Source organism: Drosophila kikkawai, chromosome 3L (genome assembly GCF_030179895.1).
Source record: "Drosophila kikkawai strain 14028-0561.14 chromosome 3L, DkikHiC1v2, whole genome shotgun sequence".
NCBI classification, from domain to species: Eukaryota; Metazoa; Arthropoda; class Insecta; order Diptera; family Drosophilidae; genus Drosophila; species Drosophila kikkawai.
In genome coordinates this window covers 23746105-23762132 of record NC_091730.1, presented here as the reverse complement: position 1 = coordinate 23762132, position 16028 = coordinate 23746105, and the positions used below count along the sequence as shown (strand labels likewise).

The following is a 16028-nucleotide window of genomic DNA, read 5'->3' as shown; positions in this document are numbered from 1 at the left end:
CATTTCGCCGGCTTATTTTCACTGCTCGTATCCCTCATCTTTGCCGCTTTCCCGCTGCCAGCTTATCCCCCATTTATGCACCATTCTGCATACACAACGCTCATTAAGAGCTCATCCAAAAGTTGCCCCTTTTAAGTTGGGGCTTTATGTGGACTCCAGCACGGCACGAGCGGATGGATCCCGCTCCCCGATGACAAACAAAAAAAAAATAGGCTACGAAATTAACACTTCCCGCGACTGGCGCTGGCCAGAAGAGAAGAGAGCCTATCGAGTGCTCAAGGCAATGTCGGTCGGATAGAGTACGGAGAACGGCGGCGAATGGAGCATGGAGCACCAAGGACTTCGGCCTGGAACTCGGACGTGGAACTGGGGACAGGCCCGGGACTCGGACACACAATGCCGGGGCAATGACAGTGGAAAATCGGAGGGAAAATGACGGGGACTGGGATGGCAAACAACTGATTTCAGATTTTTGCTCATTTCTTTTTCAATTTGTCGTTTTTTGCGCAGTTTTCCCCCAGTTTTTCAGCCGACTATGAACCGCCTACCCCACTCCGAAAAATTTCCCACTGGCTCTGGTCAACAGAGGAAGTAATTTTTATGCTGGATCTCTCGTTAAAGTTGGCAAATGCAAACACAGAGGAGTTCATCGGGCAACTGGCCAGGGACAGGCACGGGGACAGTAACGGATGCGGATACAGATCCGGAGATTCGGATACACAGATACAGATACAGAGTTACAGATAGATAGGGCAGAGAAAACAGATAGCAGATAGCAGATAGCAGGGGAGGGTAAAGTGCATTTAAGGCAGATTTAATTACCTGAATGTAATCGCAGTCATTCCATGTTTTCAGCCTCGGCTCGAATTTCTTATCCTTGTCGCTGGCACTCGGCGGCGGTGCCATTTTATTCACCGCGGCCGTTTCCTGGGTGGAAATCCAGACCAGATTGCCCTTCGGTTGTTTGACTAGAATCAGGGCGTGCTTGCCATGGGGCACGTCGTGCTGTGTGGACAGGAGAATTAAATGCAAATTAATGAGCCGCATTGCAAAGCACGGGATGTTTTCTTTGACAGTCCCAGTCCTAGTTCCGCTTCCCTTCTCTGTTAGAAATGGGAGGATTAATGGGAGCATTTAAATTACAGAAAGTTCCCTTGGCTGGTTACTGGGCGGATTACCAAATGGTGATTGATCTTTGAGTTTTACCATTGTTCTAGATTAATTGGTGTATTTTATCTAACTGATTTGTATTGCCTTGGAATACAACAATATATAAAAGTTCCTTAAAAAGAAAAAGTATCTAGACTTATTTGGATTCTTCTGTTATCCTTTTCAAGACTGAGATAAACCCCCCGACTTTAAATTACGTGCCTGCCACATTATGGTCCCCTCCTAGCTGAGCTCAAGCAGTAAACAATTTGCAATTTAAAAGGGACATCCACAGCATGTGAGACCTTTAACAGTTGATTGCCATTGGCAACGAGTCCTGTGCCAGGAGAATCCCCGTCGGGCAGCCGGCGCAGACATATTAAAAATGCCGAAGTGGTCGGGACGGGAGGGGATGCTTCAGACGGCAGTTTGTGCTCCTCCAGTTAATTATAATAAAAGCTCATTCTATTTTGGAATGTAAATTGCCATTTAATTTTTTCCTCTCTTGATTTTTGAACTCTGTTGTGGCATGAATAAAAATAAGGCACAGCGTTTTACGCTTTTCGTGCTCTTTTATGAGTTGGCTCCGAAAATGCCATGGCCTGGGAGAGTGCCTAACCTTTTGCCTTAGCACGCCCTTAAAGCCAGGACATTAGGCAGGAGTTTAATTTCGTTTTAATTGTTCTCTACTCACCTGACGCACTGCATAGTAACAGGTGAGGTTGCGGGGATATATGCCGGGAAAGTTGGGTGACTGCAGCCGGCAGGACTTCTTGTCGCAGTCGCTAAAGATCCTCGAGCAGTAGGTCCCGGGTATGAGGTCACCTGTGAATGCGGGAAACAGATGTCACAGCCAAGAATTATATTTAATGAGTCCTTAAAAAGTGTTCTCAAAATTTAATTAGAAAATTTCATTTAGAAATATTGTGTGTAAATGTATATCCCACCTAGATAGTATTTGGGCTCCGTGTAGTTCTGCTCGTCCTTGGCCAGCGACTTTTCCAGCGAGGCCATAAAGGTCTTGTTGTTGGCGTAAGCGCTGAACAGGCTAAAGTCCTGGCCATACCGGTCAGAACGGGCTCCGCTCGAGTTGGTGAAGTCCTCCAGAATGCCTGGGGTCTGTTGCTGTTGCTGCTGCTGCTGCTGCTGCTGCTGCTGTTGTTGGTTGAGGAAGCTGCTGCGGTTATGCCACTGGGCTAGCTCTGAAAAGGGGTAAGCGTTTGAGAGGATTAGGACTAGATCCCACTGGACGAACCATGCTGGTTACCATCACACTCACCTGCCAGCTTAATGCCCCCGTAGCGGGTCACCGAACTGTCCCTGGACAGCACCTTGTACCTGATGCGAAAGTCGAAGTTGTAGCCACTCTGATCCCTCGCCAGTCTGCGGGTTATATAAATACGAATCGGGGTCAGTTAATTATGTGTTTAATCGGTAGCTGGGAGCTGGTCCTGCGAGTGTGTGCTCACCTGTTCAGCCGGATGGTGAATATCAGGGAGCGGGTCTCGCTGTAGAAAAGCACGGGTCCCCAGGAGGTGCCGCACCACATTCCGCCGATGGGCGTTCGCGCTGACTCCGCTATCTGCATGTATCCGTCCGGACAGCCCTCGTGCACGTACGATGTGAATCTGCCAATGGTGAAGCTGTCCAGGGTGACCTGCGGCGATACGGGCAATAAACATGTGAGATATGTCATAGCGTAACTATCGCTGCTTTTGTCAAGGAAAAGTGTGGAATATAGCATGGAATATTTATATCTGTTGAGAGCTTTTACTGCCAGGGGATTTACATAAGATGCATTTCAATCCTTAACTGCTTTCTATTATATAAAGTCGCAGAGTCTTCCTTATTCAAATAAGGCAAATTATGTCTTTGTTATACAATTACATAATTATTTATTGAAGAAAGCTCAACCATCTGGAGAGAGCGGAAGCGTTCTTAATTTACTCCCAAAGGCGTAAATCGGCCCCGAATCTACCAAGTTTTCTCCTCTTCCCCGGTGGGTATAAAATATTTGCCGGATGTGCCGAACGGGGGTGTCGGTAATAAAGTTTCGGTCAGTGCTCGTAGCTCAGTGGATATCAGTGCAGAATGCTCTTGGGACGCACTCGAGCATGCCAAAGGCTTTGGCTGGCTGCCGGCTGCTCCCCCTGGCACTGCTCCTTCTTCTCCTGATTCTCCTGCTCCTGCCACTGCATCCTCCATTCGAATTGGAGGTGTGAAGTGGCGTAATAACTAACAGGCGCCGGCACTTGCTTCCTGCTTGGTCGAAATTGGGTGGTGTTGGCGGTGGCGGGGTCAGGATTTGCTACGCTCCGACGACTGGCTTTGAAATCAATATTGCTTCTGGCACCCCAGCACCCATTCTCACCCCCCTGGACACCTCCCTACAGCGCCTTTGTTGTTGCTTATCTTTTAATGGCGTAGTTTATCCCGTTTACAAAATGAAATGTGAAAGGCACTGGCAGTACCAGGAGCAGGGGATGATGAAGGAGTAGTTTGGGGTCTTAAAGGTACACGTGAAAAAATATGACAAAATGTAAAAATACAACTTGAAATCTTTGATTTTGATAATTTTACAGAAATTGAATTGTTTGGGAGATTGTTTGCTGACGAACTGAAGTAAACTGACTCTACAAACTACATTTTTCACGTGTCTTTGGAATAAAGGAGCGTTAATCGAGTCTCGATTTGTAATTAAAGACATTTAAGCAATAATAATTAATAAAGTGTTGCACAGAATAACGTATTTCTTCAGGTATTAAACCTGTTCTCTCACCTGCACCACATCGCCGTGCTGGCCACCTGCCGCCGTGAACGTGAGCACACACACAAAGGGCACGCGATCCTGCTTGGGTCGGTGCAACTCCAGGGCGTATGTCTGTCCGATGTCCCCGTAGTAGGTGCGATTACAGCCTGCGAGTATATATATATATAGATATATAAATTGTATGCAATTAGCGTTAGTTCGGCAATTAGTTTGTTTATTGGGGGCGCTGCCAGGCAACCGCCGGTAACTGATACAATTCGAAAAGCCAAGGATAACTCCAAGCCCAACAGGGAGTCCTTCTCCCCCCGAAACTCAACCCGATGAGACGCCCCCGGGAATGGCAATTGTCACGCCATAAATCATCGCCAGGCCACGGCAGATGCTAGCCCAGAGTATCAAATTAGCATAACATTAAGTTCATATGCAAACTGATTGGATCGCAAAGTAGATTAATCCATTAAGGTGAATAATTCGAGGTACCTTCACGTTAATGTATTCACACCTCACTGGGGAGGAAGTAAAGTGTATAGGAAAATTAGGTTTGTGGTAAGTCTTATCTTTAAGATAACGTTTATAACAATTTCAACTTTAAATTTTTTGCCTAAGGGTGGAACATGTAATTCACTAAATCAATTTATGGAAAATGCAATTGCTTTTACCTTTATTAAACCAAAAAACTGAGCCTTATTTAATGAAGTCTTTTATATGTGATTTTTGCTATTCAACTTTAGTTTTCTTTTCATAATCTGATTTCTGGTTTCTTCCTTCGGATTTATTTATCCAAAATAAAAATAACTTTATTACTTGATTCATATCTTTGGTTTTCTCTCACTCTGTATTGTTTTAATCAAAGATCTTCGTGTTTGTGCATGAACATTCTTAGAATTTTCCAATTGAATTGTTTACTCTTACTTAAAGTGAATGAATAAAAAAGCCATCGAAAACCCTTTCTCTTCTCTCACTCGATTACGTATTCGAATTTGGAATTCCTTTTCATAATTGAATGACCACAAACTGCCATGATTTATGCTTCTGCGATTTGCATTCATGGAATTATAAGTCCGGCCCTTTGTATATTCGATGTCCTTGCTGCGGATACCTAAAAACTCACTGGGGCTGATACTGAGAGCGAGTGTCCTGGAGCCAAAGTAGTTTGTATGGAAATTGGCAATTTCTTATTGGATCCTGGGCAATCCTGCCACCATATACACCATACCGCCGTTCGGTTTCCTCGGGCATTTCAATTAGTTTTATTAAAAATGCATGCGAATCGGACGGAGACAGATACTGCGGACAGCCCCTGGATGAAATAATTCAATTCAAATAAATTGCCAAGTGTTGGGGGCGTTGTTGCTGCTCCAATTGCTTTCTGTGCATTCAATTAAATTTATTATGCGCTCAGCCATCAATAGTCAATTAGATAATTATGGCAATAGTTCGCATTGCATTCGTAACGGAGGGATTAAGGGCTGTAGGCGTATTTCCGATTTGATTGCCTGTCTGGTTGTAAGTCCTTCAGTCTGTCAGTCCGTCAGTCAGCCTGTGGGCAATTTTCTAGTGGTCTATAATTGCCCCAGCGAGTAATCACAAATTATAGTATTTCCCGTATTGACCATTCAATTAGGAATTTTAGATGCCAGACAACAGCAAAAAACAGCATTTAATCGCTTTCCGAATGGCCGATATAATGGGATTAGTTATTAGGTTCATGAACTGGCATTACTCAGAAACAAATATGGTGCTAATAAGGCAGAGTTAGAGCATTTGGCTTTATTTAATTATTCAAATTAGCAATCTTGGCGCCAAAGCTGTTTCTTATATCTAATTAAAGAGATATTTCGTTGATATTTGATGGCAACATATATAAAATATATATGCTTGAATATGTACATGTTTTATTAACGATAAAAAGCCATGTATTATTGTCTGTCATTCCTGATGTTTGCACAGTATTTATCCACACCTGAAGCGATTAATTTAACGGACTCCCCAAGGGCTCATCCCTGCTTCCTTCTTGTGAGCTCTTTTAATTGCTCGAAATGGTTTTTAATATCAGCGGTAAAGTGGGCCTGTCCTTCTGGCCAAAACTCCTCCACAAAACAAGCTCAAGCACTGGGCCTCTCGATAAGCTCGTTGTTCAATTAAAAAGCCCAACGAGTTGTCGCTGTCCTTATTCATCAGCAGCCAGGCTGCTCTCATTCTGCCCGTCCGCCTCATTGGATGTCATTGAAAAATACTTAATTAAATTCATCAACGCTTGACATGACGCGCAGGGCAAAAGGGGGCGGGAGAGGAAGTGGGAGCTGGAGCTGCCGGGGATGGCCAGTTGTGGGGCTTACTGGCAGCCAATTGGCAAAAGTGAGAAGTTCACTTTGCCGCCATTATGAGGGCCAATGTGGATGTGGAGAGCCGGAGGGCAGGCTGGGCGGCAGGCAGGATGTATGCCACGATGGGCGGCAATCTCTGCGCTGCTCCATGTGCGAGCGGGGAGTGCTTAATTACATTTACACATGAAGGCCGTGTTTACAAGGGCGGCCAGTGAATGGATGCAGCGGAGGGAGATGATTGCCGGACGGTTATGGGGTTTGACAAGCTTGATTGCTTCCAGGTTCCAGGTACCTAGCCCGCACCTGCCTCCCTCCCTGCCTGCACTTTCAGCGGGGATTCACTTCTGGCCTCCGAAGCAGGCAGCCATTGAAGTCCCCATTGGATCCATTTGGCAGGGGATCAGAGTGGGGCCTACTCCGCTCTTTATAAAGAGTATACGAGTATACTCCGAAAGGGAAATACAGTTTTTAGATCAATATAAATATTTATTAATGAACAATTTTAATGGGGCTACGGGGTGTATACGTAACGAAATTATTGTTTTTTAGTTAACAAATTCTATCCAAGTCTTTAGACAGATTTTGAGGTCAATAGAAATAATATTTAACATTGGAAAATATCATAGGGGCTACGGTGCGTATACGTAACGGAAGTCTCATGGTTTTTAAGTGAAAAAATTTAACCGAACTTCTATAGAGTGTTTTACGGTAAGTTCTTACTGGGAATGACAGGTTTGAGGTCCATTAAAACACCATTTAATATTGAAAATTGGTAGGGGCTACAGTGCGTATACGCAATGGAGTTCTTAGGATATTTTATTAAACAAATTCAGTTGAAGACTGGTATTTATTTGTAACTACTATATTTTATATGTTTTTTTTAATATCGTGTGAAAATCAATATACCCGACGTGTGAATCGCTACATATACATATAGTACTTCCCATCAATCGCCTGGCAAATTGGGCAAACAATGCGCTGGCAGCCCATTTGGCTGTTTCTCATTATTTCCCGCTTTACATAATTGCCTTCGACACATTGTTAAGGGAACTTCGCTACATTACTGAACATTTCAGTTTTCAGGACGGGTATTTTAATGGTGGGGGCATTGTTCGAAATGGGTTAAAATAACTAACAGATTTTGTAAAAGTAAAATTCTTATCCTCAATATGATTAAACATTTGAGTAAGGCCAAACATTTCCCCGACTTATATTCATCAGTTTTAACACCCATCATGTTTTTTCTTTTGCTGGCTTCACTCACGTGTGCAAAACCTGGGCTCATCGCTTCCATCGCCGCAGTCATTGGCGTTGTTGCAGTACTTGCTCAACGGCACGCAGCGTCCGTTGGAGCAGCTGTACTCGGCGAGGGAGCAGCCAGTCGAGGAGGAGGCGGAGCCGGGTGCCATTTGTAAATTGGCAGTTTTGCCGGGCCCCAAAGAGCTGGATGTGGAGCCAGCTGTTGCCCCGGCTCCGGATCCGGATCCGGCACCAGCTCCTCCTCCGCCTCCGCCTCCGGAACCGGCACCAGCTCCAGCTGCAGCGGCTGCTGTGGCGGCCAGGCCCAAACTGAGGCCCAGGCAGAGGAGCAGCGTCAGTGTGGAAGTCGTTGCCGGAAGTGGATGTCGCCGCTGCTGATGTTGCTGCTGTGGCTGATGTTGTAGTTGCTGCTGCTGCAGCTGCAGTTGCTCATGTTGCTCCTGACAATGAACGTTGCAGCTGGAAGTCATTGTGGATGTTGCCGCTGTTTCTGTTACTTTAATTGCATGACATTGTGTTGGATTTGCTGTTTTTGCATGCAGCCTTTGCAACACTCTTGCGACACTCGTGTGTTGTCGTTCATTTGGCAGCCATTTTCGGTGTCGCCTCAGTTTACAGCTCGTTTCTCTCAGTCTGCTGGTTGCAATTGTTGCTTTTGTTTGCTTTGTTTCAAGTGTTATTCTTGGTGTTGTTGCTTTTGCTTTTGCTGTTGCTGGGGCAGTGTTTGTTGCAATTATTCGTTGTTTCAGTTTCTTTGGCCGTTTTCTGCTTTTGTATTTCTGTCGCCATTTCAATGTCATTACTGTTGTGCCTGAAATATATAGATAAAAGATTTAAATTTGGTTAAAGTTTGTTGTTGATTTTGATAAGTTGCTAGTAAAGTTAAATTATATATACGTTATCTAGGGTGATCCATAAATCACTAGGTTTTTCTAAATCCTTACAAAATGTAACTAAAAATATGCAATACTGTTTTCTGTATATATTCGGTGCATTAAAATAAATCTATCTAAATTGATATACCTCATGAATTTTAATTGCATAGTTCTTTGCATTTTTCTTCACCTCTTATATATATTTTGGAAATATAAAATTGATAAAGTTGGAAGCTAGAATAGCAAAGTTGGAATCGATTTTATTTGCAGCTCTACCGCATATATACTTTATTTATTTATTATTTTATATCATCCATATTTATTTATATACTTTTTTATACATCCTAATTCTTAAAATACGCGTTAAAATAAGTATTTAAATCACCTGAAACTTGCATGTGAAAACATCAGCTTTAAAGAATTTTAAATGTTTATTATTTGGTCTTTGGATACCCAACTTCCCTAGTTGCGCAAATTAATTGCTTTTCTATTATCCGTAATTTGCCCGATGCTGTTATTTTTCATTTCACACAGTTTAATCTTATTTGCAATTAGATTGAAAATTATTTCCCAGGCTTTTCATTATATTAGGACCATTAAAATTGTAATTGAATTCCAAATGTGGTGATTAACAATTACAGCAGACCGACCACGTATCATGGGGTTACTGAAAAATCATAGAGTCCTGTTTTTTTGGGGGAAAATTATTCAAATGCCAGAGACAAACAATATTTCCACATGCCTCGCTGCCCGATTACACGCCAAATTTATGGCCAAATATTTATCGCTCCGCATATACTCGCACTCGAACATCGGAATAAATTCCCGCGATGCGGCCAAAGCCTTCGACCAATGAAAATCATAAATATTTGCAGCGTAAACAATTTTCTTTCGTGTTTTTGTTGTAGTTTTTTTTTTTTTGTGGTAGGGAGTTTCCGTTTTATTTTTGGGTTTTCACTGCGACTTACTCGCATATTTTTCACGCCGAGCTAAGGACGAATTTTCACGCGCGTTGCACATTATGGAAAGTTACGAGTATTTTGTCGTCCTTTTTTGTGTTGTTGCGCTCGCTGAGCGTGTAACGGTTTCATTTTGTCCTTGTTTTTCGTTTTCGCTGCAGGACCGCCGACTTTTCCACGATCCACTCTACACAATGGATATATGCATGGCGGTCTGGCCCGCCGGCGTAGCCATCCCAGAGACGATGTCGGTCGGAATTGATTAATGTGTTTTTTGTGCAACGATTCGAGGGAAAGGCGGCCAAAGTGGGGGCCACTGCGGGTGCCAGAGCAAGTGGTGGGTCTGCCGCTGTCGATTGCAGCTTGCCAGTGATAACGATGAGTAGAAAAACAACAGTACGCGCGCCGCCCCACCTCTGCCAGTGATTTATGAATGTTGTTCGGGGCCTTGCAACGCATGACCCCAAAACACTGTCCGCCAGCAGCAGCGCCAGAAACCAGCGCCGAATAGCCGGCAAGTCAATGAGTGCCACTGGGAATTTGTGGCATACGTATACTATTCGCACCAGCATACGGCCAGCGAGAGAGGCGGCGAGAGAAAATTGCAGAAAAGCAGGCGGTGCAAAAAATAGTTGCATAATTTTAAATTAGACGCTCAGACATGGAGCAGACAACCTGGACGGAAGCTGGAGCACCGAAAGAAAAAAAACATTTTTCAGACCTTACAATAAAATATAAAGTTTAAAATAGAAATTGTTTTGAAGGAAATATTGTAGTTTTTAAATCAAAAATATTTAGTTATGATGTTATGACATTTCTGCCCAAAAAATATTGTGATACTACCTTATGACCTTCATTTAGTTATGGTTAGTTATGGTATTATGACACTGCATTGTTTATTTCATTTGTTAGCTCTAAATAATGTATTTATGTTATAATGACCCTACATTTTTATACCCTTGCAGGGTATTATAATTTCAGTCAGAAGTTTGCAACGCAGTGAAGGAGACGTTTCCGACCCTATAAAGTATATATATTCTTGATCAGCATCAACAGCCGAGTCGATCTAGCCATGTCCGTCTGTCCGTCTGTCTGTCTGTCCGTCTGTCCGTCTGTCCGTCTGTCTGTCTGTCCGTCTGTCTGTCTGTCCGTCTGTCTGTCTGTCTGTCTGTCTGTTTCTACGCAAACTAATCCCTCAGTTTTAAAGCTATCTGAATGAAACTTTGCATATAGTCTTCTATATGCTCTCACTGCTATATATGTCGGAACGGGCCGGATCGGACGACTATATCATATAGCTGCCATACAAATGTTCGATATATTTGTAGAAAAAAAATTATAACTTTGCTGTTTTTCAACATTTTTGCAACATTTTTTAGGTATGGACATATTATATTATTTTAGAATTTTGGTAAAAATTTTATGAAAATCGGACGACTATATGATATGGCTGCCATAGGAACGGTCGAGAAATAAATAAGAAAAAAAATTATAGTTTCGTTGTTTTTCAACGTATGTTTATCTACTCTAAGATATAAGCTTTTTTTATTAATCTAGAATTATGGTATAAATTTCATAAAAATCGGACAACTATATCATATAGCTGCCATATAAACCGATCGGTAGATGTAGAGAAAATGTAAAACTGGGAATGTAAAACTGTAACTGTCAAACTGAAAACATAAAAAGTATAGGTAAAATGTAATGAAACTCTGTTTTGTGAGCGTTTTCAGCATTTAAATCTATAATATAAACCTCAAAACCAATCTGCAAGGGTATAAAAACTTCGGCGTGCCGAAGTTAGCTTCCTTTCTTGTTTTATGTTTATTTATTAGATCCGAAAAATATAATAATGTCTTAATGACACTAAATTTTTATTTTCATTCATTGAAGGCTTGAGGAAGTAGCATGGTCACACTTGACTCTCTTATAATAAAGTAAAAATATTAAATATATTGCTTGTATATTAACACAAATTTGTATAAAATAGTTAATCAGATTTGTAGAACTATTATTGGTTTTATTTAAATATATAACAAATATATTAAATTAATAGTATGCGATAAATATTGATGTAAATTGTTTTTTTGGGTGCCTGAAATGGACTACTAGAAAAAAAAGGGAAATGGGAATGGGTAGCAGACTAGGTATGGAAAGAGTGAGGAGGCTGGAAACGGGGAGACGAATCCAGAGGGGAATGAGAAAACAGAAGGTAATGGGCTCGGGGAAAGGGAGACTGAATCAGAGACAGCGGCGTCAGCAGACAGCAGATGACGCCGGCAACCAGACGGAAACTGATGCCGATGTTTTTTCCAGCCAGCTTGTTGCACAAGAGAACACGAAAATAACAGAATTCTAGGGAAAGAGAAACTCTCTGGATGTAATGGAAAATTTTGGAATCAGGCGCAGCCAAAGATGAAGATTTTTGCCAATTAAATCCAGAAAATCATATTTCCACAATGGTATTAAAGAAATCAAAATAAAATTAAACTTTTCAACAGTAATAAAAGTTAATTCGAGACTTTTAAGCAAAAGACTTGTTTAAAGTCACAGACATTTCCCTTTTAATGACTTCTTCAAGGGCTTTCCTCTGTAACCCATATGCCTGAAGCTTTTGTAGCGAAGCCAGCATGTTGTTTTTAACATTTTTATGGCTCCAGGCCACACTCCTCCCGATTTCGTCCTGCATTTGGCCATTACAATGTCTGGCGTCAGTGGAAGTTGCCACGGATTCGTGCAGCGTAAAAATAAACCCCCGGAGAGTCGAACCGGGGACGAAAACTGGACGCTGTCTAGTCGTGCATTAAATTGCTAATAAGTTTTAATGGGGCCAACTTTGTCTCAGCCAAATTTGCAGACTTAAAGCAGAGGATTTTCATTTAAATGGCTGCCTCTTAACTCAATGTCAAAGCGATTTGCCTGCGATATTCCACAACCCTGAGACCGTAAACAGAAGCTATTTTCTTTATCACGGCACTGGCTTATCAGCCGGGAGCCACACACTCACACACCGATATGGAGATATAGCTATTCCCGTATCTGTTTACGAGCCAGAAGATGGATATGGAGCTGCTGCCGCTTTAATGGATCTCAAAGGGATGGCGTCGATATCAGCTGTCGTCGAGCACAAGGATGTGCGAAAGGATGTGCCTCTCATCTCTCTCCCCTTCGTCTTGACTTGCCTAACCCCTCACACATATCACTCCACATATGCAAAATAGTTGCACATAAAAAGTGCTGAAGGACTTGGCGAATCCCTGCAGCCAAAGGCGGCGGCTGTCAGTTGTCGTTACTGTGGCCGCCACTGTGTTGGGATTGTCGGTAGTCATCATCGTCTTTATCGTCATTTCTCTGGCTCTGGAACTGGATCTGGGAGCTGGAGCAGGCTCCCACTCATCCGCAGTAACTTTCTGCGGCAAGCCGGAATGGAATCTGACTTATGGTACACCCGAAATTTTTTACCAAGGCTTCTCACAGGAAACTAATCATGTACTAATGTGCGAAAATGATTTCTTTTACAAGTTATTTGCGGAACAAATTAAAACGTAACATATAATTTATATCTTATAACTTCCTACAACTATTTACGGTGTGTATTTATTTTTCTAAACTTTGCTTAACTGCCCACTAAATTACAATCTTAAGCTGATATTAAATGCATAGCTAACCCTTTTTTTCTCTGTACACCTCACTCTGCGTGTCCTTTCTGCTCTGTTCCTTCTCTCATTTTGCCCCCAAACAAAGTTTGTATCAATGGCGCAGCGGAAAGGGAAGTGCATGCAGCCACATACACACATTCCCTCAGACGGATGTAGCATTGGGGTGCGTGTGACTTTAAATTTTGTTGAATATGCGAGGGCGTTCTGCCCTGTGACTTCTGTGGTTCAATGCATCCCATGCTAGCCTCTGAAGCCTCATTAGCGCTGCGATTCGCTGCCAAAATGCCAAATGATAATTGCGGCAATTTGGACCCGAAAAATAAAGCGAGACAAATTGTATTCGCACAACTTGAAAAGTTAGTCAGCGCAAATTGGAAGCAGCAGCGACTCGTTTTTGGGGTTACTGGGGACTTGGCCAAATTGTAACGAGCTAAAGGCTCACACACGCAGAAGCTGCACTCAGAAAAAAGGTGGTGTTGCCTTAGGAAGTTGATTCAAAGAATCACTTATTAAGGAAGAGCCCTTTGACAAAGTTTACTGAACGATGAAGCAATGGCTTGTCTCTCCGGTCATTCTGAAATCTACTACTGTATATGAAGTAAATAAGAAAATATTACATTATATTCCCTTCTCTCAGTGTATTTTCCATATATGTAGATGGCGAATTCCCAAGTTGCCCCTTTGCAAGAAGTCAAATTTCTTTTGGGCACGTCAAACTCATGCTCACGTCATCAAAGTTTTCTTTGGCAATGTGCGCGCCATTACGACCGGAAATGCCACACTCACACACACACATACACCCAGGACTGTGTGTGAGTGTATGCAGAAAGCGCGTCAAAGTTATTTAAACACCAAAGCGACTTTCTTCGTGTCGAGTTCCCTGGAAAAGGCTGTCACATGTAGATATATTCTTTCGTCTGTTTTTCGTTTGGCAAAGGACTTTCACTAAGCCGCTTAGTGGCACGAAGAAGGCTGCAGATCCCGGAATCCCGGATCCCAAATCCTGGCTCTACTGTTTGCAGGCGTGCTTGTTTACATAACATGGCTAATGAAACTCGAGAGTTGGAAGCCATCTTGTCGTTTGGCAAAAAACTGTTGATTTAAGTAGGATAAAATCCAATTGAAAAAGGTACTTTGATATGATTGTTTTAATATCCTGTTGAAAACGAATTTATTTACACACAAACAATGAGCTAAGTCTAGGCGACACAAAAATCATGTGATTTATTATGCTAGAATGCCTCATTAAATATATATTTTTAAGCTGAGTTGGTATACAAGATATTTAAGCTTTGCAAAAAAAGAAAAAGTTTAGTTTCTTTATTTCATATTTAGATGTTCACACAATAAAACCAATTAACTCTTTTTCTTTGACCCTAAAAATTCAGCAAAACCTTTGTGGTGGCAAAGTATAGTATCCTTCCATAGTTTCATCCTTCATTACCACGTTCCTTTTATTCTCCCATCTCCTTCTCCGCGCAGTAATTTTGTTTTACTTTGCACTCAACTTATTAAGTTTTACTCCTTCCGTTTTCCGTTTTCCCTTTTTTCGACTTTCCCGGGAAGTCATAAAGTTGGCACATGAGCGAATGAAGTTCACTTTAATGGACATTTGGGATGCCAGGATTTAATTACGACTGCAACACGCAACTCTTGAAGCTTTCGTGGGGATTTTCGGTCATCAATGGCTGGCGCTCTCCTTTCGGCTGTCAGACGGCAATAAATGTGGGAGTTTTGGCATTCAAAACCATTTCAATCGCCCCATTTTCGGATCGAGTTCGGTGGCAGGCAGTCCATTGTTTAGCCTTTGATTGTCATTCACTCGGCGCGGCGTTAAAGTGTATTTTAATTTGATTTCATTGTTCGCTGTCATTTGCCGTCATTTGATGGCCGGAATGAATATGAATTGAATTGGCTCAGATGGGGGATTTTTTCGGGGAGAACGGGGTACTTTCCGGTCTCCAATGACATTCGTTTCATTGCGTTTCAACAATTCGATTAGCAGGCCGAAATTTGGCGAAGAGCTCGACGGCTCGGTGTCGGGCCTTTCGAATGACACGGCTTTTTAATTAGTTTTTAGTTTCGGGTGGACGGCACCCCAAAATGGAATAGCTAATTAATATGACAGATGCAGATCGGGACGGAGGGGACGTTCGCAATTTGAATTTCATTTGAGAATTTCTGGGAATTTCGGGGCAGGACATCATCGTTGACAAAGCCATTGGGCATTTAATGAATTTGCGATGGAAATTACGGAGCGTGGAGGCAACAGCCTGCCTAATGAGCCACATACGACATGAATAATTCGATGGAACCGAAATTCAGTCACGATTTTTGTGGGGGTAAAAAGGCAGCCCAACGCAAATGGAAGGAAAACAAACTTCCATTTAATATTTCATTTACACACAAACACAAGAGCTCCGCAGGCAGCTCAATAATGCATGGGCAATATGTCTAGCCCGCAACCCGAAAAACAAAAAGAAAATGAAACCAAAACCTATTCGTGTTCAAATGAAATCTTAATAAAAGAAAAACACTCGGCGCAACTCGCCAACAAATCAAATGTTGCCGGGTTCCCAGGGCATGCTTTTTAATTAAAAATTTAGCATGCATGACGGGGGACAGTTCAAATGTGAAATATCAAGCATACGCCGCGGTGTTCCACTCGAATTTGATGATTTCTTTTGAATGGAACCCGATATTGGATTTCTACCGTATTCGATGCATGGCAAATGCAAATATTGAAACTGCCCTTGGCAAATTCGACAACCTTTGATTGATATGCGTTTATATCGATTGGAGGAGTGCCCTTGCCCCGCATCTTCGTGCATATGTCATTAATTTTAATGCCCGGAATCTACCCTACCCGCCGACATAACTGTCAGGCCACGTCGCCTGTCACTCGTCCTTCCGCCGCGCCATCAAGGATTCATCGTCGTCATCTCTGGCTGACTCTGCGCCATGCCATGCCGATGATGATGTTGTGATTATTTTGCCAAGCAAATATCCAGAATGTGTGCGTTGATTCT

At 42.4% G+C, this 16028-nt stretch overlaps 1 protein-coding gene across 1 annotated transcript in view; it reads right to left on the bottom strand.

Moving 5' to 3' along the window:
• Positions 1 to 16028, bottom strand: part of LOC108083632 (uncharacterized) — a 47509-nt gene that overhangs the window by 8702 nt on the left and 22779 nt on the right. The window contains exons 3-9 of the mRNA XM_070285576.1: positions 7511 to 8317; positions 3929 to 4065; positions 2619 to 2806; positions 2429 to 2532; positions 2097 to 2351; positions 1844 to 1974; positions 823 to 1005 (exon numbers count right to left, since the gene is read on the bottom strand). Coding sequence (XP_070141677.1) covers positions 823 to 1005; positions 1844 to 1974; positions 2097 to 2351; positions 2429 to 2532; positions 2619 to 2806; positions 3929 to 4065; positions 7511 to 8317 — 1805 coding nt within the window. The remainder of the gene's footprint in view (positions 1 to 822; positions 1006 to 1843; positions 1975 to 2096; positions 2352 to 2428; positions 2533 to 2618; positions 2807 to 3928; positions 4066 to 7510; positions 8318 to 16028) is intronic.